This window comes from Platalea leucorodia, assembly GCF_965183815.1.
Source record: "Platalea leucorodia genome assembly, chromosome: 11".
Lineage (NCBI taxonomy): Eukaryota > Metazoa > Chordata > Aves > Pelecaniformes > Threskiornithidae > Platalea > Platalea leucorodia.
In genome coordinates, this window is record NC_138833.1 from 6,846,888 (window position 1) to 6,871,500 (window position 24,613).

Consider the following 24,613-nt stretch of genomic DNA (forward strand, 5'->3'; position numbering starts at 1 on the left):
TATTTTTAAGGAAAGAGACACAACACACCTTAAAAAAGCTGCAAACTATTTCATAGGGGAACCAGGATGATTTCCATGTTTTAATCATCTTTATTACTTGTAAGACAACCAATGCTGGTTTCGAAGAAAGGTAGGATTTTGGATAGGAAGTTCGTAACAACAATCATTGAGAATCTGTGCGCAGAGCTCCAGGCCAACACCTGCAGTACCTAGACAGGCTGGGATGCTTTCTGTCTTCCAGTATAGGCACCAGAACAGGCCATTTATTTAGCTATTTCCCTGGGATCCCCCCCCCCCCCCCCCCCCCCCGATACTGCATGGAAACCTGAGGAGAAGCTGATTGACTGTCGGTTTCGTTTGGAAAAGCATATTTACAACTAAATCCTAACTTTCCAAGCATCAGGAGGCACCTCTGCAGCTCCTCCAAGAGTGGAAAACAACTGAAACGCTTATTAAAGACAAAAGTGCAGTGCTACTATGACGTCCCAATTCTAGGAAAACACGTCTGCTCCAAGGGAAAACTAACCTACCACTTTGTTTTCCACGCATTTGCTCCTTCAATTGTCTCCCATTATGCAATCTGGAGAGAATTATACACAGTCATAATACAAACCTGATGTGCCACAGGAATTTGTCTAAATCGTAAGTACTAAGAGATGCTTCTAGAGGAGCATGCTGACAAGTTATTCATCCCCTCTCATTCTCTTCCAATTTGGTGGGGAAGTTAATGAAATTAAGATAGCAAGTCATCTGTCAGTTTGGGATCAGCTTTTCTGGCCAGCTAGTGCACTGCTGATCGTCAGCCTGGGAACTGGGCTTCAAACGTTCAAATCTGACACTGCGCTGGTTCAGCCTCGGACTCCTGCCTTGAAGGTAGCAGACTGCTCATTGTGCTACTTGCTCAGCATGGGATGGAGGTTTTCAGGAGGAAGGACAGGCAATTCTCAAGCTTTATCTGAGGATTTATCGTCTGTGCTAGGAGGGCAGAACTGCAACCCATTAACTCCTTTGCTGCTACAGAGGTGACCCTCAGAAACAGGAGAGGATTTCAGATATTAATAGCATCAACCAAGATAATTACAGATCTGAAGGCAAGATATTTAAAAATGCAATACTATCACTGAAGACACAGGAGAGAAAACACGACAGACTAGAGTTACCCAATTTAAATAGTTTTAGAAACCATATATGTTCAGACATTCAAGAAGCCTAAGGGAGAGTTTCCCTAAAGCAATGTTCTTGGAAAGGTCCGAAATAAGCAGCTGCACATAACACGCGCCGGCTTACTCTAGCTGCCGAGCGCTCCAACGCCATGCGAGCGCTTTCGCACTTAAGCTTCCTGCGACAGTGATTACCGATAGCTACAGAATACATTAAGAACACCACAAATCAGAAATTTTGCCTGTAACCGTTTCCTAAACAAAACAGCAGTCAGTAAAAGTACGCTCACCAGACATGCAGGCCACTAGCTGGCTTGATTCTTACAAGTTCACTATAGGAAGCTACTTAATAAGCTTCCCATAAGAAAACGTTGGCTTCAAATAAAAGAAACTAAAATATTATTTATATCTATGTGAAGGCACGATAAAGCAGTAAGTCATATGCAGGTGCACATTTTAATTCTGTGAATAGATGTCATTTCATTTAGACATTATACGGTGTGGCTACTGTGGGAAAATACTTCATGTTTTTCGAGAACTTGTAAAATCCCCTTACACTGCGTAAATTTTCAATACGCTGGGAAAGTAGCCACAATACACAGAGAATATACAGCAGCATTTCAATTGGCAATAGAGTGAAAACAGATGTGTACGTATAGAGAAATAACATTATTTTAGATGACTAAATACGGCTGAGTGGGTGGGCAACCTGGAGGACCCTCTGAAAAAGAACATGTTTAATACAATACTGGCAACCACATTAAAGCTTCTTGCTATAGGAAATTTCTGGTTGTTACTGAATAGTGCAGTTAGTAAAAGTCTTCATCTGCCACCTCCTTCCAGGAGATATCTTAATAAACTGTGTATACGCCGAGTAGGTAGGCATGCACGTACAAGGGGTGAGGGAGAAACTGCTGTTTTATGGACTGTTACAAGCATCAGGGAGTCAATGCTGAAGAGACCCATGGTTTATTTGCGTATTTACGCTACCAAACCTAATACTAACACATGCAACACCCACCCCTGTATTTTCTACAGATCCCTCTCAAAATCTCCAAGATAACTGCCTCTAAACTTGCTTTTCACAATTAAAAGCTAGATGTTGCAGAACACTATCTCCTTAATTCACACACACAGAAAAAAGTTTCTCACACTTTTCTACGAGCTCACTAGAGCAATAGCAGCAAGTAGCTGACAAAGGCTGTACAACCAACAAAATCTGGACATACAAGGATAAAGATGGAGTACGAAGCCAAAGCATCTGCCACAGCAGGAGAGCCATTTGGCAGCTGAAGACATGCATAAATGGATAAAAAAAGGCATTTAGAGAAAAAAGTACACATAGAAAATAGCCCAAGATGCAGAGGTATAGCCAAGCCTTGACCATGCCAGTTCACTGGTACAAAGATGCACAGTAAAAAAAAGTGCAATTCATGTGGATTAACAGTTGGAACATTTACTATACATTGGAAGTGTTAAGGATAATCTCCTAGGAACAGAGTTTTTTCCCCGTTCGATAACGTACACTGTGTTCAGTTCCTTGGCTAAAAATTGCATTTTTATCCTTGTGAATGTTATTGCAGAGTAAGTGGGTTTATCTTAATCCCATAAACCAAGAAGTTTCTGTTCCCTCCGAATACACAATTCTCCTGCAGGACAAATGGTGTAGAAAAAAGAAAAAGGAACCTACATGTTTGTTACATACATAGGGATTTCTCCTGAAGCATGAGGCACGTACACCAGGGACAGTTAAAATACGAACCCTTGTTCTTCGTGTGCTTTCTTCTAAGAGAAGAAAGAAAATCCTTCCTGACTCTGGCAGAGGAAAGGCAAAAGCAAATGAACTTATGTCACTGAGGTGGAGAGGGCTTAATATTTCGTTCATTGTGAAGGTAAGAGGGTTTGATAAGCAAAGACAAAATGACAGCTTGGCCATGGCACCAGGATCCCTGCATCTCTGGGGTCTTTCCTCTCTCAGACTCTCTGAAGATGCTACAACCATTGGGGGGCGGGGAAGCATCAAGCTCTTGAAGAAGGATACTGATTCCCTAGATCCTGGCTTGAGTCTGGAATTCACTGTTGGGTCTCCAAGCTGCTGTTAGACAGTGAGGGTCAAAGAGCTTCTGTAGTCTCTGTATCAGCCTGAAGAAGAAAGGCTACGTGATGCTTATTACCTAGAAGGCTTGAACTGGTCCTCAAGAAGAATCTGCAGAGAGCTAGCTGTCCTGTCATTACCATGACAGCATAAACCACAAGATTTCTGACCACACAGGCATGACTGCCTCACAGCAACGGATGACAAAATGTGCCAGCAGCAAAGCCTCCTTCCAAAGCAGCCCCCAGAGGGATAAAAACCCTGCAAGTAAAGGGCATCACCATCTTTCTTGTGAGTGTCATCACTTCTAAAAACCACTGCAAAGGACTGAAGTGCTGGTGGTAGGCATGTAGCAGCAAAGACAGCTAAAAACTCAAAGACCACAGGAACTGGATCAGCACTGGGGCGGATACTGTACATGAACAGCAACGAAAACCCTGTGCCAAAGCAGCATGGCAGAAAAAGTACTTGCACTGTATCCAACATCCCCTTCATAAAACACCTCCTCCTCAGACCAGCTGCATAATGGAAGTGATGAACAAGAAAATTATGTGGTCAGAAAGCGCTACAGAGCTTACATCTCAACGGAGGAGCTGACGAGTTTTGGCTGAAGGCATGATATACCTAATTACACATTCACTAAGACTTAAGCATATTGTCACCTGAGCCAGTAAACGTATCTTTGGAAGAAAGCAGCAGGGTATACAGATGTCCATCCTAACGTACCAACATCTTGAACTGGCACTGCTGTTAGAAGAGAGAACACCAAGTGCCACAAACCATCCACCACCACATCTTGCCACTTATTATCCTACTTTTACCATTAAGCATATTGCCTTTCCCTATTAATTCTCTTATTCTATTCCATGAAAAAGATGAATCAACATGATTTGTGCTACACTACAGGATTCAGAAGAGTGACTAGATTTGGATTTTACTCTCAAGAGGCTTTGAAACATAGGAGGCAGCAGCTGTACAACTGGGAGCTGCATGAGACTGCGTCCCTCAAATGAGAAATATTTAGTGCTTAAGTTAAAGTTTATACACTACTGATCTGAAAATGTAGGCACTACTGCTCAGCAAAAGAATTCGTGCCTTCCACTACCAAGAATTCTTCACATTTTAGATTATTCACAATTAAAGCTAAGAGAAAGTCCAGAAGAAAAAAAGAAGTTACATGGAAGAAATTGCTGCCATGCTACATGGGAAGAGGTAGTAAACAGTAACATAGTAAACAAATGCAAGGAAGTAAACCTGAGCAAAGATTAATTCAAAACAGCGATCAACTGATTTTTTTTGTATTTACCTCATTTCACACAAACAGAAGAGGCAAGTAAGAATAAAAACCACCTTCATGAACAATCACAGAAGCAAGACTAACAAATAGAGAAATAGGGATCCACTATACCCCACTAACATATAACATACACTTATTTTTATACATATGCATGTATATATTTAAAGTTCAGTGTGCATTTGTTTAATAAAAGCAGAAAGGCCCACTTTCACAAAAAATAAACGGGGACGGGGACTTCCAGTAACTAAAAAGTGGGATTCTGGCTTGATTTATAAAAATCACAGGATACTCAGGCTATGTTTTGAAGAACAGTCTGAAATTAAAGCAAGGCCAAAAAGCGAGGAGCGTAGTACTGAGAGCCACTCCATGGCTGAACACTACATGGTCTTTCAGGTGAGTTTGGGGTAAAATATCACTTTTAGTATGAACTCCAAGACCAGAAGAAAAGCTGTAAACACTGAAGTCCAAAAATCTAAACAACTCTAGAGGAAAAGCAATGGGAAGCTTTTCCTAGCAAGTGTTACAATTAAATCATGATTTTTTGGCAGAATTTAAGACCTAAAAATTAAGTTCCTAATGTTTACAGCTGCTTAGACAAGATCCAAACGTGGACAATATAAATTGATGAAGTGTTGTCTCTTTCTGCATGTGATTGATCCAATATGTATGCAGCTGCTCAAAAAGGCCCACCAAGTAAAACTATTCCTGAGACTCGCTGCAGCTTTGCTGAACCTTTTTTAAAGCCACATTTAAAAAGAACAGATCAACCTTATGATGCCGAGCGAGGTAAATCTGGACAGTGGAATATGCAGGCCACTGACACACAAGGAATATAGGAAACCACTTTGGGAGAAAGCTGACAGTGTAATACTGACCGTTTCACCAGGCACGAAGAAAGGACAGCATGTTCTCTAAGTGTCAAAATGGTGTTATACACCAGGGAGAGCTTAGGCAAGTCAGATAAAAAAAGGCAACATAAACTGACGTTTCAGACCTAAAGAACAGCAATTCATCTTGCTGCCCAAGATGGTGGTAGTGACTGATTTGTTGAGGGAGACAGAAAATGAGGCAGGAAATGAGAGACTTTGATTACTCCCACGTAAATGACGTCTGGCTGCATCATGTCCCCGGGCTCTGCCCCATGCATCTGTTACTGGGGCTGTCAAGAGCCAGGATGCTGTGCTAGATCTTTGATCTGACCGGTACAGTTGTTCTGTTTCCCCAGGGAGGGAGTGAAGAATCCTCTCAACTCCTGCTCAGGAGAACCTGTAACAGGAGGATGCAGATGAACAGAGCAGCCCCTCTTAGCTGAAAGGTCTGTCTTCTCTATCAAGCACCTCTGCAAACACAGCCACGAAGCACGAGATCCCAGAAGAGATCTAAGGGCAGCATCTGATGAAGAAAACCTTTGTCATCTCTGCAGCTGCAATGATCGCAGTAACACCCATGGATGGGTCCCGCTGGTTTTCTCTTAAAGGTTCCCCATTTCCACCAGCTTCCATCCACTAGGTCTAACACACTTAAGAGACAGTAAAACGTCAAGCTTTCCGGTTACAGAGGCAACATCAAAATATACCAACTTTAAATGGACTCCTGCTTACACCGAAGCGATAGAGGAGAAGTACTGCTATCTGGAGAGGAAATCTTAAAAATACAAGCTAACAGCAATGAAAACAGAGAGAGGTCCTCAGAGGCACTTCAACGACACATGCATCTGGACTATCCACAACACCTGACAAAGAACAACGCTGCTGAAAAACAAAATTATTGCACCTTTTAGGTTCCGTTGGAAACAATAACTAAGTTTATGCGTAACACCATAAAAATACAAAGTTATATTTAAACAGGTACTTATCAGGCCCTATCAGAACATAGGGGCATTCGAAGTACTCAAACAGGAACAATGAATCCCTCTTTCAAATCTGCAGAAGAAAAACGGCAGCCTTTTCTGCTTGTTTGTGCAAAAAGTAGGTGTGATGTGGGCAAATTGAACACAAAAAGCCAAGTCAAGGATGCATCCCATGCTAGGGGCACCTGAAAGAGGAGTCTTCTGCCCTGTTCAGACGTGAGAGCCGAAACCTGTGCCGTGCACCACAAGAACTTTGTCCCTGCCGCTCAAAAGCCTCTCCTTTCCTTGGCCAGTTTCATTTTTAAGAAATGCCTTTTGGAAAGAGCTTGCGGAGTACAGATTTCAAAGGCTGGCTGAAATAAATTCTAGGCATATAACGCTGACCAGATTCTCCCCACACACGCACATAAAATTTCTCCAGCATCATAATTAGAACAGTACTAAACAAACCCATTTCCCTCAGAAATTATACACTGCAACTTTCATCAACAAAGATCTCCCAATGCTGGCAGTGACTTAGGGGGAGAGCTGACTTCTTCCCCTTTTCAAATTTTCCCAAGGCTTTAAAATTTCGGTTCCAGTCCTAAAACCTGAACTTTTTCAAAATTCGTAAGAACACATGGTATTTATCTGATGGCCTGGCACTACATTTTCCTAACATCTTCAGCAAAATCAAATTTTAATTCTCATCCTAATTAGGTGGACCTAAGTGTCCATGGAAACAAGACGAAGGCACTTGCCATGTGCCTAAAGATAAGGGGAACATTTATGAAATAAGTCTTCTCAACTCATCACAAGAAATAGATACTTGTGCTAATCCTGAGGGGAAAACAGAATAGCTGGCCAAGCTTCACAAATAATATGGAAAAAATCCAGGGACTTGGGGTTCTGGAATCAGCAGTATTAAAGTTCCCATCCTGGCAACGTGCCGATTAACACAGTCCCATTAAAACAGCTGACCTTCCCCACAACGCTTTGGGACTGCACCCGGGCACAGGACACCCCGCACCAACCCGATCATCTCCATAAACAAGGTCTTGCAAACCCAGGTTCACTTTTCTAGGATAAGCCCCAAATCAGGTTTTCCCTTTAAAAAAGCTCCTAAAGAAGCTTGGCAATTCACCATCTGACTTGGAGACATTTAAAATTACTGGACCACCTCTTGTGAAATGAAACCTAATTAAATATTTGGCTTCACAGTGGAGGTGGAGAGTAATCACCTCTTTCCAAGAATTTGGTTTCAGATCTCTAAATGTCCTCTTATTTTCAAATCCAATGATTTCAGAAGTGACATTATGTTCCTAAAATGTGTTTGGCATGAAATAAACAGATATTGGCACTAATAAATTTTCAGAGAGGCAAGGGAACCTCACTTTGCCAAATCATTGCTTGTATTACCTTGCAGCTAACAACACTTTGTGGTTGCATGGACTTTTGACCCAAAATGCAAACAGAGCCCAAGGGAAAGAATTCAAATTTGCTATTTATCATTCCTCATTTTTTCTTCCAATTGTTAATTCAGGTTTCGGATTACTTTTCAAATTCTGTCAGTCAAACCAAAGGAGAGAGCGCATTCTCCTTTGAGCTTATCTCTACCCACAACCCAATTTAGTACCAGCTGCAGTAAATTAGTAACTCATCATTAGAAACAGTCTAGCAGAATTTGGTTAATCTTTGTGCCCCACAGGTAAAATTCTGAATGACAAGATTTTTGTGTTACATCAAATATGTTTTACCGTATTAAAAAATCAAGTCCTTTGGACACAAGATAAATGTCTTATAAAAATACTTATATAATTACATAAATGCTAATACGGTAGCCTTTGGCTCATCACTAGCGCCCTAAACTCTGACCCTCTGACACAAACAGAAAGATCTTATTAAAGGTCCAGGCAAATATTTGAAGAAAAAACATTTTAGTATTCAGAGATACAAAGTTCTTCATCACAGCTAAGATGAAAGTCTTATTTAAGAGCTTCTGCACATTGCTTTGAAAAATGAAGGCATGGGAAAAGTATGAAACTGAGGGAGAGCACGACTTTAGGGTTAAAAACAGAATAAGGGGAAGAAAAAGTTAAGAAGTGCTCCTAATCTTATAGCTAAGTTTTGTTGTTATTGTTACTCACCATCTACATTTCTAAACAGTGTTAAAAGCTTCTTTTGACAGTCCTTCTGGGAAGCACTTTTCACAAAGTGCTTTAAAGGGTGAATTATTAGAAAAATTATAATAGACTTTTGGAAGCAGAAGAATTATTGGACTCTTGACTATCAGCAGAAACACTAACCCCACTCCAGGTTGGAAACCTGGAAAACAGCAATATTTCAGAAGGCTTAAAGGAAATATGTAAACAGGGAAAAATTTGATGTGGCACAATCCCCCCGTCCTTCTGCCTTCCCCCTCCAGTTCAGCAATTTCAAAGAACCAGGAGTGGGAAACGTGCTGCCTGTATAAACGGAGCAGTGATGATTCTGGAAGTAGCCATTAGTTTTCAAAGAGAGACTTCACCACTCTAGAAAACTGGACAAAGATGCATTTGTTTCCTGAATTTGGGCAAACAGAGGCTTACACTTACTTTTGTTAAAGTGAAGTTCAGAGGGAAGAGCCCACAGCTGACAGGTCGTGGCTCCTTTCAGCTTCACTGCTCTACCAAAGCATCCGCGGGCCATGGACAGTGCTGAGGTTAGTCGCCGATACCTTAAATTCTACCCCAAGTGACCGACGACCACTAACAACCAAAGGTTTTTCGCAGGTTTATAGACACAAGCATGGAATGGGAAGTACAGAACTACAGGAGATTTTCCCTGAACAGCCCTAATTCTGCTTCTCTATCCTAGCCTCCCCCCGTCTGAGCCTGAGGCACACAGGAGTTTCCCATATGCCCCAGTAATATTTAAGATTGTTAAGGATATAAGCATTAGATAGAAACTACGGAAATCGTATGTAAAAGTAGCTGGATTGCCAGGCAGTTTGCAATGGGCAGAAGCTATGGCAACAGCTTACAGTTTACTCTTTGTACACCACAGAAAAGACAACTCTTTTCCCACGCTCATTACTCACGTTAATATTTTTAAGTACTAGTGGCATGGCATGTTTTACATACAGCGCGTTCTACCGTTCCAGCTCCATCTCAAAGCCTGACATGAGGTAACCCCTTACTCTGCATATACTACCTTTATCACACCATCCACCTGAGCATTATATAATGAAAAATAAAAGATTATGAGTTGAAACTCTGTAAGAAAGTTAGGGTTCAAAAGAGTATTATAAAACTGTGTTTCTTGACTTCCAAACACCGATGCATTTTCTATCCATGTTGAATACACGAGCCCTTACTTTTCAGGCAGTGCAGTGCAAACTTTTCTCCTAATTTGAGGGTTTGATATATTTACTATTATGTTAATGAAATTCAGTTTTTCAAGGAACATGTTCATTACTGTGATATATTTTTAGCGGCATACTCGTTCCCAACTCCTAGATATTTAGAGACTGAAATTTTTTATATTTAATATATTAGCAACAAGCAAAGCCTGAGGGGTTTGTTTTTTTCCTGCTTATTTCATACTAGCAAAAACTGTCCAATTCAGGAGCTTCATTTTTGTGCATTGTAAAAGCACATCTACAGCAACTAAAGAATGAAAGTACTCAATAGCAGATTGTGACAGTTCAAAGGCTGAATGGCCTCAGAACATCTCTAAGGAACACTCCCATCTCTAATAATAAGAATTCCCATACAAATGTTCCACTTCCACTTAAACAAATGAGTTTCAGAAAAATAACTTCAAAAAATCTGAGTTATAATAATGTTGAACTCCTTCAGTGTTCTACATCATCTCAAAGGTCATCTTTTCACACCGCTTTTTGCCCATTTTCATTATTGAGCAGTGCCAGAATTTTGCAGAACACAAGAAAACATCACATTAAGAGTTCTCCTTAATCCCATAGGCTTCTTATCATTGCAATATCACTCTGTCATTCCTTACAGAGAGTAGACATCTCCCTTGAAATAACAGAATGCGTATCATTCAGCTCACAAGTAAATATCAAGTTTGATCTTATTTTGCCCAGGCTACATTTCATGCTTAGTTCTTTAAATGTTTATAAATAGTGTAGCAAGGGTTATAAAAAAATATTTGAGAATTGGATTATGTTTTCCAGTAGATACATTTTACAGATAGGTTAAGAGTTCTGAATAATTTTGTTTACTGAGTGCCAAGCAACACGAACTCACATTTGCCATAGCAGAATGATTCCATTAGTTCACATCTGTCTTAAACATCAAAACACATGTTTCCCCACTAATGAATTTCAGACCAATAATTTCACATCCATCACGTGGTTGAAATAAATCCACTACAGTCTGTGGTACAACATAAAGAGTTTTGCAGTGGGTACGCAGCAAACTGAGCAAGACAGATTTTCTGCTGGTAGGCAGGATACCAAGATGATCCTGATTTATCAGAAACATTTTAAAATAAGTGAGCAAGCCAGGCTTTGTATCTCTTAAACAAGATAAGCAAGATTTTATATCAAAGAGAAGAATAGTCATTTCTACAGTCTTTTCACCACCAATACCCCTACTGTGTTTATCATTGAATTGTTCTCATCAAACCACTTGAGGGGGGAAAAAGAATCCCATACCCTGAAGAAAGCTGTATTAGCAACAGCGACTGCTTTAGAAGTAATAAGTTACTAAATGAGCAAGGTTTTAAGTGATTGGTGGTTAAGGCATTAACCCTCAGATCACTTTTTTAAGTGAGCGTCACCAACATATTAGAACATTCAGCAAGACGTGGAATTGTCTTGGAGTAGTAACTTTCCTAAAACAGCTATTTTATTAAAATCCATAGTCCCAGAAGAGTGCCAAAGATCATCAAACGCAAAGACGACTGTGGTAACACTTAAAGCAACACGTTAATGCACGTACTGCGGCAGTAAGTTGCTGAGGGTATTTCTTACGTTGTCTGAAGAGCCAGAGCTCACAAAGTAGTAGTGATACAGATACATACAATATGCTTCATTGCTCCAACATGCACCATCTTTCAAACACTAACGATACGCAACAGTATTTCTCCTGCAGATATTATATATCAGAAAACGTACCTCTATATCCTGTATTATCTTTGGGTATAAGGACCTGTAAAATGAATTTGGGGGGCCATCTGTTGGTCTGTTTTTAAACAGGTACTGATCCCTAGAAAGAACCAGAAACATATTTTTCAATTTACCACAAAGAATCCAAACTTTAAAGGAATTCAAAATCTGCACAGAACAAAACCTTATGACATATTCTCACAGAATACTTGTAAGAATTTTTAGTATTTCCGTTACAACCCTTGTGACTTTACGATTTGACAGCTGTTATTTAAAATGTCCAAGACTAAAAAGATAACAGGTATTTTCCTTATGTTTTTTTAAATTAGAGCTCACTGCTTCATAAGGCTTTTAGCCAGCAGGGTGTCGTCCTCTTCCTCTTTACAATATGCCTTGCGTTTTCTTAGGCACACCGCTAGAGAGCACAGAAAAGCAGGTTTCTAAAGCAGAACATCTCATCTCTTCAGATACTCGTAAAAGACAGAAAAACTCCATTGCCACAAACATAAATGGTTTCTCTTTGAAAGAGGCTTCTGCAGCCTGATCAGCTATTTTACTTTTTAAGCAAAAAAAAAGTTTAATTGGAAATACTTCACTCAAGAAAAAGCCCTGCAACCCATGTTGATGCTAGTTTTTGTGAGCTGATTCTACACATCAGTTCTCCCTGCAAAACAGAAATTACAAATTTGCAGACAGACTTACCGCAAGAAAGCAAGTGTTGAAAGACACTGGTGCACAAAAGGAGAGGCGGCAAAGCCAAAGTAGAAATGGGAGCTGACAGCTTTCGCCATAGCTACCCCCACTAGTCCACAGCAGAGGTAAGGATCTCAGTGACACCGATTTACTATAAACTTACGTTTTGGCAGAGCTCATGATTAGGGACATTTGTGAAGGACAACACTGTAAAAGGTGAATTTAGTTATTATCAAGGTACTTACCAACCCCTTCTTTCTGACAGTCCCTTCCATAGCGGATCTGTGCGTACCATTCTTTCAATCAATTTTTTCCATAGCATTCCCTCAGAGATGACTCTCTGCCATTCCTTACATACCAGCTCTGCTGCACAGAGTGATCTGGCATCAAGATAGGAAAGGATGTTTTCTGCTATGTGATCTAAGCCTTGCTCTACAAAGAAATAAAGGCAATCAAAACGTCAATCACTCCACAGTAAACTACTAAACAAGTTTTGTAATACATGCAGAGAAAGCCAACACAGCTTTAAGGCACTGGAGCAACATGATAATTAAATTATCATACATAGACGCACCAGTTACAAATTAATCCAAACAGGTACACCAAAATATCTCTCTACTCGTTTTCTAGTACAGTCTGCCTAGTGGACTGTCCCATTTCCACAGAGCGAGAATGACCGCAACCCAAAATTCAGCATAGTATGTAAGCAGCAGAAAGCATTGTGCTGCTTCTGGGCACAGAATCCTGGACTTTTTGAGCACATAATGCACTGGGCACGATCCAAAAAGACGGCCATCTTCAAGGAGATGCTTTACTAAGCAGGAGTAATAAAAAATTAAAATATTGATTCTTTTACTATTCCCTCACAGACAACAATAGATAATTCAACTCAGCAGAAGACAGGACTCCACAGGAACAAATGCAGACATATCCAAGAGAAGCATAAGCAAAGATTCTGCAAAACTTTCTTGCATCAAATGCAAGGCCATCTTTTCTATTTAAGCTCTTCCTATACTCTGCAGGTGCCAAGTCCACTCCTGAATTTTCTTCAGGACTGCGGTGACAGAGCATATGCCAGAGACACCGTGCCCTGCAGCCTGGTGGGGGAAGGGGAAATCAATGAGTTCAACAGTAATTTGTTAATTGCAAATGGTGCTTTAACATCTAAAGCCATTATCCCCACTCATGGTTTACCGCCACTAGACTCCATACTTTGAGAAATTATTACTGAATGACTTTTACCAGAAGCTGGGGGTTTTGAGGCTTCTCTTCAGCTAGAGAAAAATTCAAGAGGGATGAGCTTTTTGAAACAACTTCAAGTTGAGTAAATCAGACTGTAACACTCAATACAGCATTTATTTTGGGGCCAATGGATGCAATTCTTTCCAGTATGAGAATCAGCTAAGAAACCTCAGGATCAGCAGGAGTCAAGTAACCTCTCAAATAATGAGAGATGACAGCTCAGCTTCTGCACCTAAATTCCAGTGCAATGTAAATTTAGTTTAGCTGCACAAAGATTTCCCAATGTATTTACAATGGCCATATGAACAGATATTATCTTAGCATCTTTACTGCATCTGCTGTTCTCCCACCCTCAGGGCACGCTACCTTCTACAGCAACGGAGCGATCTGTGAGTTTGCGTACTGATTTGATGACGCTAGCTTTACTGGGTCAAAGAACGAGTTCAGCAATGTCCCACAAGAAAACTCCCAAGTCAAACAACATTACTCCAAATGAAAGCCCTTTGGCAGTACTTAGAGCACGAGAGTCGCCCAGGTAGATGTCGTTTCTGGGATGTCTAATTGCACCTGCAGCATAAGGTATATTGGTCAACAAGCAACAGTTATTAGCGGACTGGGGAAAAACCGACTTTCATCAGGAAGATCCTAGCTACCAGAAGCAGTTTATTGACCCCTGTGATTCTTTTATATCATGGTAGGGTTAGATTTACATATTCAATGCACTCAACTCGCCAGCAGAAGTTCAAATATACCAGAATTGGGGTCCTGCCCATTGGTCCAGGGCTGTACGGCACTGTGCTGCGATATATTATTTCATAAATATCAGTTAGTACTTATCCAAAAGCACTAGGTACTTAAGCTGAAGCTGATAGAAACAATATGCACATCAATAAAGATGATTAATACGGTAAGCTGCCACCACAGATCTGTCAAGACATAAAACAGGTGGAACACTGCATGCATGTGCTTATGGTCTTTGCCTAGATCTTCTCTCCTGCTGAGGGTGTTAAATTTAAAAACACGATTGTAGCTGAGTAAAGGTACGTACATAGAAACCACTTAGATAATATACTTGCACTAAATTTAAAACAGCAATCAAACTTTTCTTGTTCATATTCCAACTGCAGTGTCACTGGTCCCACAAAAAAAAAAAAAAAAAAAAATCACTGGTACGTCTGTTACTTATTTCAAAGGACCTGCAATTTTGCTTTCCCAAAAACTCCACTAAATCAGAGATCTAGAATAACTTCATTTTTGTGAATAACGTATGCCACTTGGCCAAGCATGAAAAGAATCTCTCAAACTAGGAGATGACAACCTTTTTAATTTTCCACTTTATCTCATGACGGCCTGCTTTAGGCTTCAAATAGTGCCGAAAAATCAAAGAAACTACTGTTAATTTTTTAAAGAATTAAGAAATTGTGTCCATACAGTCCTCCACTGCACGCTAAATTTGACGTGGCCTTCGTAAAAATGAACAGCAATAGAAAGGAGAAACCAATACATGTAGTTGAAAAGCTTTGTTCATTTCTTCTATGTAATTTATAAAACTATAAAAAGGCTTTAAAGAATGGTGAAAGCTCCTACAATGTAAATTGGGCTTATACAAATTTTTCAATACCAGTCGTAATAATAGATTCAAATAACTGAAACGTGACAAGGTCCAAATAACTGGTGGATCTCAAATCTAACCATTTCCAAACCAGCAAACCCTATCCTAGCAATACCATGTCTCAGAGCAGCTTTAAGCTGCACCATAAGAAAATGCCAGGGCATTTAAATACACTGTAAAAGTGGTATTGCAGTCTGCCACATCCCAGTCTTTCTAGTAAATAACAACTTTGAGATTCTAAATACTGTTTACTTAGGATATATTTATCTTACTGTGATGTTCTGTGATTTGAAACAGTTCTCAAGGTTTTTGCAGAAAATATAATCATTGCAAGGTCATTTTCAAGAGTTAGTCTAAAATCATGAATCCCTGGGTATCAAGAAGACAAGCTAATTCATTGTGCAAAGTGGAGGACACAGCTAGATACAAATAAAGAAAACAAACGGGTCTGCTGAGTAAGCATTTCTCTGATTTCAAAGGTTACAGGTGTGATCAACAGGCACACGTTGTGTTTTAGTGGAAACAGATCTAATGGTTATTTGAGACTTCAGTACAAAATAGTCCCGTTCAACAACATAAGCTCAACCTATACAGAGCAAGTGACTGTCTAGTACACCTATAATGCTGCAATCATACAACACAGTCCTCTACATATTTTCCCAGCACGCAGCACATCACATTTTGAAGAGGAAGAATTTTCTACATAAAGCATTGCAGTTCCCAAAGCAAACAGCGCAGAGGGTATGGCAATTAACCACCGTCATTGCAAACTCTGTATTAGTAGAGCAGTACACTGAGGTTCCTGTATAAAAGGTGTGTAAGGCTCCCATTTCATGGCATCATTTTTCTTTCAATAGTCTTTATACAACATCTGAGCTTAGATCACCCTCCTCTCCCGAGTACTAAGTCAGTGCGTTCACCATCCTCCCAGCATGCGTACCACAGTTCAGGGCTAAAGGTGTATTAATATTCACCTCACACAGGGATACTTAGTCAAATCAATGGGTAACAAAAGAGACGGTAGCGCTAAGAAATGACAGAAATGATAACTCAGTTCAACCAGAATCAGGCTACTATGTTTCCAGCTTACTAATTAAATATAAAAATGAACAATTGCAAAGTTTGGAAGAAGTTAGAAGAAACTAAGCATAAACATCGAAGTAGGTTACAGTTAAACCAGCAAACCCAGAAATTGTTAAAAAGAGATGTAGACACTCTGAGGCCAACCGTATTTCTGCAAAACATGGCAGAATGACAAGAGCACCGACTTTTGGCTTCCAGCTGTCCCAGAGATACAAGGATGCTGTCCTGTCCTTTCCGTGTGAAAGGCATTTTTAATCAGTGGTGGCATGGCAGAAGAGCAGAGGCACACATCAAACTGACCTTTTCAGATGACCTTAATTCCTCTTTGTTAGAAGAAAAACACACTCCAGCTATGTCTGGGTTCCAAAAAAGCCAGTAGCACAAGATAGGCAGATGACAGGCAAATCTTTCAATGTCTGCACTTTTAAGGTGTAAAATTCTTTACTCGTGCACTTGAAAGACTGCAGGTGAATGAGCAAATGAACGATGCATAGTTCATCAAAGAAAGGGGCTGTACGGCCAAAGGAACAGCTGGCCTCAGCAGCCACATTTTGGTCAAAAGACCGCTATTTATCTCTAGTAGTTGTAAAGGTGGGACAGCAGGATCCATGCTGCACAGACACCCACCCATCTACTGGCTGCTTTTCTCATTCTAAAGTCAAGAAGTATAATGTGCACCTTGGTATAACTTAGTAAAACAACCATCACACGTGTATACTAATGTTCTTAGAATGGGAAGACTTAGTAGTACTTCACTAAAAGCATTTAAGCGAACCATAACTCTGCACTTATTTCAACCATGTATTTAAAGAAAAGTTATGGGGCAAAGCAGCCATGCTGGCACTTGAACATATTGCCAACGCCTCGCTTACAGTTTTGAGCAATTTTTGAAATGTAAAGATCATGAACATGTCCAATGTGAAATGGACAATTCCCAAGGGAGAAAGCGACAGACAAGTAGAAGATGTTCAAATGATGTTCATGCACAAAATAATCTTTTAAAAGTTTATCTGTTACTGCCATCTCCTGGCAACAAACTACATAATTATCCTCCCCCAAAAGAGACAAGAACTCCGAGGAGCTGTAAAGTTACCAGTAACCAACCTAATAAAAAGGCTACACTGCACAGCATCCTCTGGACTCGACAAGCGCGTCGTTCTGTGGTTTTCTGGTGGTGGCCGTTCGGGTTTTTTCTCCCTGTTCTAGAATACCTGTATCATCTTTCAGAAGACAGTGAACAGGTCAGCTTGAGAGCAGAACTTGAAATGCCTTTCAGAGTTAGGACTACTGCATCACTTGTTTTTCGATAGCAGGCAAGTGTTTTTGAATCAAGTAGAAACACCTTAGGAGTTTCATATGCAGCATACAGCATATGCCATTATTAGAAATCCATATGTTATATTTTAAATCCTTTGTGTGAGTAAGAATGTACATGTCATTTAAGTAGTTTCAGAAGAATTTGCTTTAGATTACAATTCTGAGATCATAAAAAAAGTATTTGGATCACAGTCAGGATGGTAGACAGCACACACCAAGGCTTGCTTTCTATCCTAACACCTTTTAGCACGAGGTAAGCATAGGATTGCTGAAGTCCATGGTTTTATGATCTCCTATTTAGAAATAAATGTGAAGTCCGAGTAATACAATGTGTGTATTCGTCAACTTATCATGTGCAATTGCTTTTAGTTTTCTTTTCCTTGCGAAATACTGTTTTTCAAAAAGATAGTTCTCCAGATTAAATGTAGTTGCACAGAACTGATTAAGAAAAGTGACACACGACAAAGCAGGCACATTTTGCAATTGTTCAGTCTTTCACACAGCTGCATTTGAAAGAACAATAACAATCCTCTGAAAAACAGTTGTGAAAGTCTGGATCCAAAGCCACTTCTCATGCTTCAAGTCTGGAAATGCAACCTGAATGACCAAGGTACCCCCACCAATTCACCCAAAAGCTAAGCCTTTCTTGGAGAGATCAATGTTGCCCTCTTGGAGAGATCATCTCTTGGAGAGATCAATGTTGCCGTTTCTGGCTGTCGACAAGACGATTTGAAGCAGAGGTGAAGAGCTGGCAAACCTCTGCTGAGGCACCAGGAGTCATCAATGCCATTTCCTCAGACAAAGAGAGGTACAAAACTCATCGTGCCACCGGAGAGCTGGCACCCGCATCCCGAATCAAAGACTCTCCTCCACTTCGGGAAACGGTGTGACAGAGACTATGCTCCAGAGTGCAAACAGGAGTGGGTATTACAATGTGTTTGGTGCCTTATGGGGAGCGGCTGAGGGAGCTGGGGTTGTTCAGCCTGGAGAAGAGGAGGCTGAGGGGAGCCCTCATCACTCTCTACAAGCACCTGAAAGGAGGCTGTAGCGAGGTGGGGGTCGGTCTCTTCTCCCAAGTAACAAGCGATAGGACGAGAGGAAATGGCCTCAAGTTGCACCAGGAGAGGTTTAGGCTGGATATTAGGAAAAACTTCTTCACCGAAACAGCAGTCAAGCACTGGCACAGGCTGCTCAGGGAGGTGGTTGAGTCCCCATCCCTGGAGGTATTTAAAAGACGGGGAGATGTGGTGCTTAGAGATATGGTTTAGTGGTGGACTTGGCAGTGCTAGGTTAACGGCTGGACTTGATGATCTCAAAAGTCTTTTCCAACCCAAACAATTCTATGATTCTATGTGCAGAACTCAGAAGTATCAGGCCAAGACCCAGGTCCTTCTCAAAATCCAATTAAAAAAAAAAATCATTTCACTTTAACATACACGCCAAGCATTTAGAGACAGAGCTAGAACACAGTTCCTAAGGAGAACACATCTCCAAATAAACTCAAAGTACAAGGAAAATCTTCCTTCTTAAGGTGACTTTTGTTTTCTACAGGTTAGGAATGTTCTTGGGAAGATTTAGACTTGACTGCCTATCTACAGAAGGATGTTTTATGGAACTACCAGACCAAGTATTTGAAGAGACAAAACCCCAGTGACAAGTGCTCAGCTTGTTTTTATTCACTTCACTAACCCAAGGCTTTTTCAGACTCTTGCTTGTGGTGTAATCCTAGTACCAAACGCTCATTAATGTTTAATTGAACTAAACGGAGGTTTTCAATAAAAGCTAACTGCAATCAGCTACCACATCTCCACAACAGCGATAACATACATACGTATGCATATCAATCTGGGGCTGTACACTTTTAACACATACAGCCTGTTCATTATGAAGGCAGTATTTCATTGAGTTTTAAGAATCAGCTGTAAATTACGAGGCAGAAGCCCTTTATTGAGATGCATAATTTTTCACAATTCTGTATAACACTGGTCACAGTTAAAAACAGATTTTTCAAAGTCAGAAATTCAAGTGTTCTCTGATGTTAAAATACAACAATCTCATCTTCTATGAATACACAGAGCCTTGAAAGTTGCACACTGAGCTCAAATATACAAATGCTTTTCTTTGTCTCCAAGTCTGTTCTCAAGATTTTTGTTGCTTGCAAAAGTGCACAGATTTAAATTGTTCACATTAAAAAAAGATGTCAAGTAAAATATTTACCCTAATTAACATAGTAGGAACAGGTCCAAAGCACAGATACTTAGACAGGCCCACTATAATTATTTCAGACAACATGCAGGACTAAGTTTAAGACATGAAGGCCTGAAATAGCTGCATATATCTAATCTATTTTACATTAAAAGACAGGGAACGTTTAGTTTTATAAACAGTTTCTGAACTAGGTACTAAACCCTATCAATTTTATTTAGTAAAATGCATCTAGCATTTATTGGTACGCTTTTCAAAGAAAAACATTACTCCCAACTCTTCTGCCTCTACAAGAGCTTTTGCATTTTTATAGAAAATGGTGAAAAATTACAGCTGTTGTTGATTATAGGTACCAGGTGAAGGTTCGGTTGAATTTCAATAATAAATTAAAACCATTAAAATCCACAGGTATTTCAAAGCTCAATGTGTAAATATCACTTTGTATGGAAATGAAACCCAAATGTGGGATGTCAACTCTATAAAACTGATTACCATTAGATACGAAGCAGTCACTTAGATCATGCAACTGCACAGGCTTTTATTATTTTAGAAACAAATTTCAAAAGAAGCCTGGCAGGGTTTTACTTGCCCGACACAGCATACTGTTCTCTTACAGTTTTAACACACAAAACAGATATGGAAGGGACTTTCTTTCCTCATCAAGGGTGACAATGCAGTGCTCAAGGGTCAAAGTTGTAATTCATTTAAGGAAAGGGCACAATTTGGATGAGACCATGCAAGTAATATTATCATCTTAAAGATAATTACGAGAATCAAAAGCACAGAGGTGACTTAAGTTCTTCTCGCAATTATGCTGTCCATTATACACCGCTGTCTTTTGAGAGTTGTTTTTGACGTGCTAGAGGAAACACCATTGGCAGATGTGGAAAATAATGAGTATAGGCTTCTGAGCCACTTGATCAACGGGACTTGCAATTGCTGATACAACTATATGCCACCCAGCTATAGCTGATACAGCTAGTCATACGCCACGACGGTGATTTGTCGTAAGGGAAAGAGCCCAACCACAGCCCAACTTGTAAGAACAGGCGCTGCAGACTAAGCATTCTGCCACCACTTAACAGGAAAGCACACCAGAATTATCACTTTTTTCCACTGAAGCCAAGGGAAGCCAGATACAACAAACTTCTTCCATTTTTCCTGCATTCTCACAGGTGTAAAATCAGTAGGGACAGTAGCAAGCAAAAACTATTTCCATTTAAAACAAAGGAATTTTACTTCTTTAAGACAAGCGAAACTATCTTTTAAAAGGTAGTACTTTACTGTTATATTTTAATGTGATGTTAGTCCAATGCGGGATTGATTTCAATCAACTCAGATTAACTTCTTGGGTACATTTATACGGACGTTCTTCAAACACCACATTACCTTTAAGAAAGGCTGAGTATGAGAACAGTTCCCAGTATTTACATCTTCAAATGCAACAAAAGTTGTAAATATAAAATATATATTTATACATACAAATGTGGTATAAATAAGTGTCAGCTTATGCAGCTCTCAAAAATTTCTTAGGAATAAATACACAATAAGAAAGAACTGTATATCTCCATGGTATCAGCCCTGAGGTATACAATAAAAGCAAACAAAATAAAATTATAATTGAAGCTCATGCTTAGAATCATAGAATTGTTAAGGTTGGAAAAGACCCTTAAGATCATCGAGTCCAACCGTTTACCCAGCACTGCCAAGCCCACCACTAAACCATGTCCTCGAGCACCACGTCTACCCGGCTTTTAAATACCTCCAGGGATGGGGACTCAGCCCCTTCCCTGGGCAGCCTGTGCCAGGGCCTGACTGCCCTTTCAGTAAAGAAATTTTTCCTAATGTCCAACCTAAACTTCCCCTGGTGCAGCTTGAGGCCGTTTCCTCTCGTCCTATCACTTGTTACTAGGGAGAAGAGACCGACCCCCACCTCGCTACAGCCTCCTTTCAGGCAGTTGTAGAGAGCAATAAAGTCTCCCCTCAGCCTCCTCTTCTCCAGGCTGAGCACCCCTAGCTCCCTCAGCCGCTCCCCATAAGACTTGTGCTCCAGACCCTTCACCAACTTCATTGCCCTTCTCTGGCCACGCTCCAGCACCTCGATGTCCTTCTGGGAGTGAGGGGCCCAAAACGGAACACAGTGCTCGAGGTGCGGCCTCACCAGTGCCCAGTACAGGGGCACCATCACCTCCCTGGTCCTGCTGGCCACACTATTCTTGATACAGGCCAGGATGCCATTGGCCCTCTTGGCCACCTGGGCACACTGCTGGCTCATGTTCAGGCAGCTGTCAACCAACACCCCCAGGTCCTTTTCAGCCAGGCAGCTCTCCAGCCACTCCTCCCCCAGCCTGTAGCGTTGCATGGGGTTGTTGTGACCCAAGTGCAGGACCCGGCACTGAGCCTTGTTGACCCTCACCCAGTTGGCCCCGGCCCAATGATCCAGCCTGTCCAGGTCCCTCTGTAGAGCCTTCCTACCCTCCAGCAGATCAACACTTCCACCCAACTTGGTGTTATCTGCAAACTTTCTGAGGCTGCACTCCATCCCGTCATCCAGATCATCAATAAGGATATTGAACAGGACTGGCCCCAACACTGAGCCCTGGGGAACACCACTTGTGACCGGCTGCCAACTGGATTTGACTCCATTATGTGCTCCATACTTGCACATGATGACCATGACTGTCTATTTCACTTTATTTTTTAGTTAATCCCAGATACTCCCTAGAGAAATCAAAATCTAGTATTTTGAAAACAAGCTGGAAGAAACATCCACACTACCTAAAGGAGGCAGCTCTCCAGTCAGAATGAGCAGCACATTTTTATGTGTGTGGCCAGACAAGCTAAGTCTTCTATAAAAAGAACTTCCATGAAACTGAGGTGTGGGGGAAAAGGACACTCCCTCCCTTTCATAGCCCTCTTTCACATTTTTAAGCCTGTTTAAGAAAATAGAGCACATATGAGATTCCTTATCACATGTCTTGTACCCCATGTTTTTCATTCCCCTCCCAACTACTAAGAAGTTCATTTCAACCATGTTTGACAAATGAGCCAAAATCCCATCACCTCCAAAAGTTGAATTCTTCCAGGTTTTGTGAAAATATACCAGCACTACAGAGAACAGAAACCCATAACATGCAAGCAGCATTCTGTCACAGATACGAGGAAAGCCCACACACACGAGACCACCTAAGCGCACCAACACCTACAAAAGCTTCAGAGCTTGTAAAATGACCAACCCTTAAAGGAACTTTACTTCAGTGGTCCCTGTGCTCAGAAAATTACCAGTTTCCAATTCCCTTCACAATTTGTATTGCCTCCTCATCCACCCTCAGCACTCACTGTCGTGTCTTGGACAGCACTCACTGTCGTGTCTTGGAATTCTTGGGATAACTTCCACAGACTACTCACCACAGGTGTGAGTCTGTGCTATTATACTGCCAGTGGCAAACAGAACATTTTGACCACTTATTTCCTGCTTATTTCCCACTCTGGAAACAATGTCCACACATTTACCTTTCGAAGAATCAAATTAATCATCCGGCCCAGCAGCAAAAATGTAGGGATACAATTCCTTCCAGAAATCAGTGGAAGAATATATACAACTTACCAGGAGATTGAAAGCTAAAGATTTTACATACCTAGTTATTGCTGCTCCATATTTTTTTGAAGAAATGCGTATAGCAAGTCAAGAACAGATTTCATATTTGAACTATGGATACAGGTTTACACTGATCGGTGGCAGAAGAGGTTCAGAGCAACTGATGGAAGGAATCATGGCTGGACTACTCAATAAAAATCCACAAGTGCTTTTGCTTGAGTCAGCAACAAGACTAGACAAACTAGATTCACTCATCTAAGCAGGCAGCTTTTTATTTAAGATTCAGGAAACTTAGAACAAAACTAAAATGTAATAAAGACTTCACAAATGAAAAAAGCTCTATAGTATTTTCTGTACTTAGAGGGTTTGTATGAAAAAGGAAGTTAGACTAGAGCTTGCAGAGATACAACTTTTACGACAACTTAGTTCCAGTTTAAGCACAAACTATTCTTCAGGATATGCTACTCACAGCTACTTTTACATGGAACAACACTGGCATCCAGTGGCCAATTCAATTAATCACAGAAGTGAACGACTTCAGCTACCCTCCTGCACTTCTTTTGACTAGGAAGCATCAGTTTATTTATACAAGACAATCTGGAGGATGTTCCGAAAAGTTTGCATACACTCGAAGTATTAACAAAAAAAGTATTTATAAATGCACCTCTTGTAAAATAAATATTAATTTACCTGGTAACGCAGTGATGAAGTCCCGTTGTAACATGGGCTTCAAGTAAGAGTTAATATGTCCATGCTGATAGTGACACATTCGTGAAATAAGGTGTTCCACAAATTCAACTTGATCTGATTCAGACCACTGGTCAAAATATTTAATACACAAGTCTTTTTCCTTTTCGTAGTTTCCTTCCGATGGTCTTTTTCTTGAGACAATCACAGATGAAGTTCCATTACTTATCTGTTTTTAGAAAAGGAGTATTAGTATTTAAATACAAACAAGAATAGGAACAGCTTTATAAGAACTCTCTCTAGGAAGAAAATGTGAGAAGATGCAAAGAAATAATCAACAGAATTAAATTTTAAAATACATTCTTAAAGCCATGAGTTACGCCATACAAATTTAATCTTTCATAGATGAAGATGAATTAAAGGACCTTGCTCATAATTATAAGTTACTTCTTACACTGAAAGACTTCAATACCCTTACACCTCTTACCATTTAGACAGCAAGAAACTTAATTCTTCTTAGAACAAACTTTTCCAGACTAAACCAGTGGTTTCTGCTGCATATTGCAGTTTGCCTCTACTGCACACTGCAGCCTGCCCACGCAAATGATTTACACAGGTTCCAGCAGTTAAAATAATACACATTTAGAGATATACTACAGTTGGGTATTAATAATCTAATTAAC

The 24,613-nt window shown here is 40.4% G+C and overlaps 1 protein-coding gene across 4 annotated transcripts in view; it reads right to left on the bottom strand.

Annotated features, from left to right (window-relative positions):
• FBXW11 (F-box and WD repeat domain containing 11) overlaps positions 1-24,613 on the bottom strand; it is a 78,520-nt gene that overhangs the window by 13,787 nt on the left and 40,120 nt on the right. For all 4 annotated transcript variants that reach the window (XM_082323739.1, XM_082323738.1, XM_082323740.1 and 1 more), the window contains 3 exons: positions 23,934-24,159; positions 12,432-12,618; positions 11,503-11,593 (listed from right to left, as the gene is read on the bottom strand). In XM_082323739.1, the coding sequence (XP_082179865.1) occupies positions 11,503-11,593; positions 12,432-12,618; positions 23,934-24,159 (504 nt within the window). The remainder of the gene's footprint in view (positions 1-11,502; positions 11,594-12,431; positions 12,619-23,933; positions 24,160-24,613) is intronic.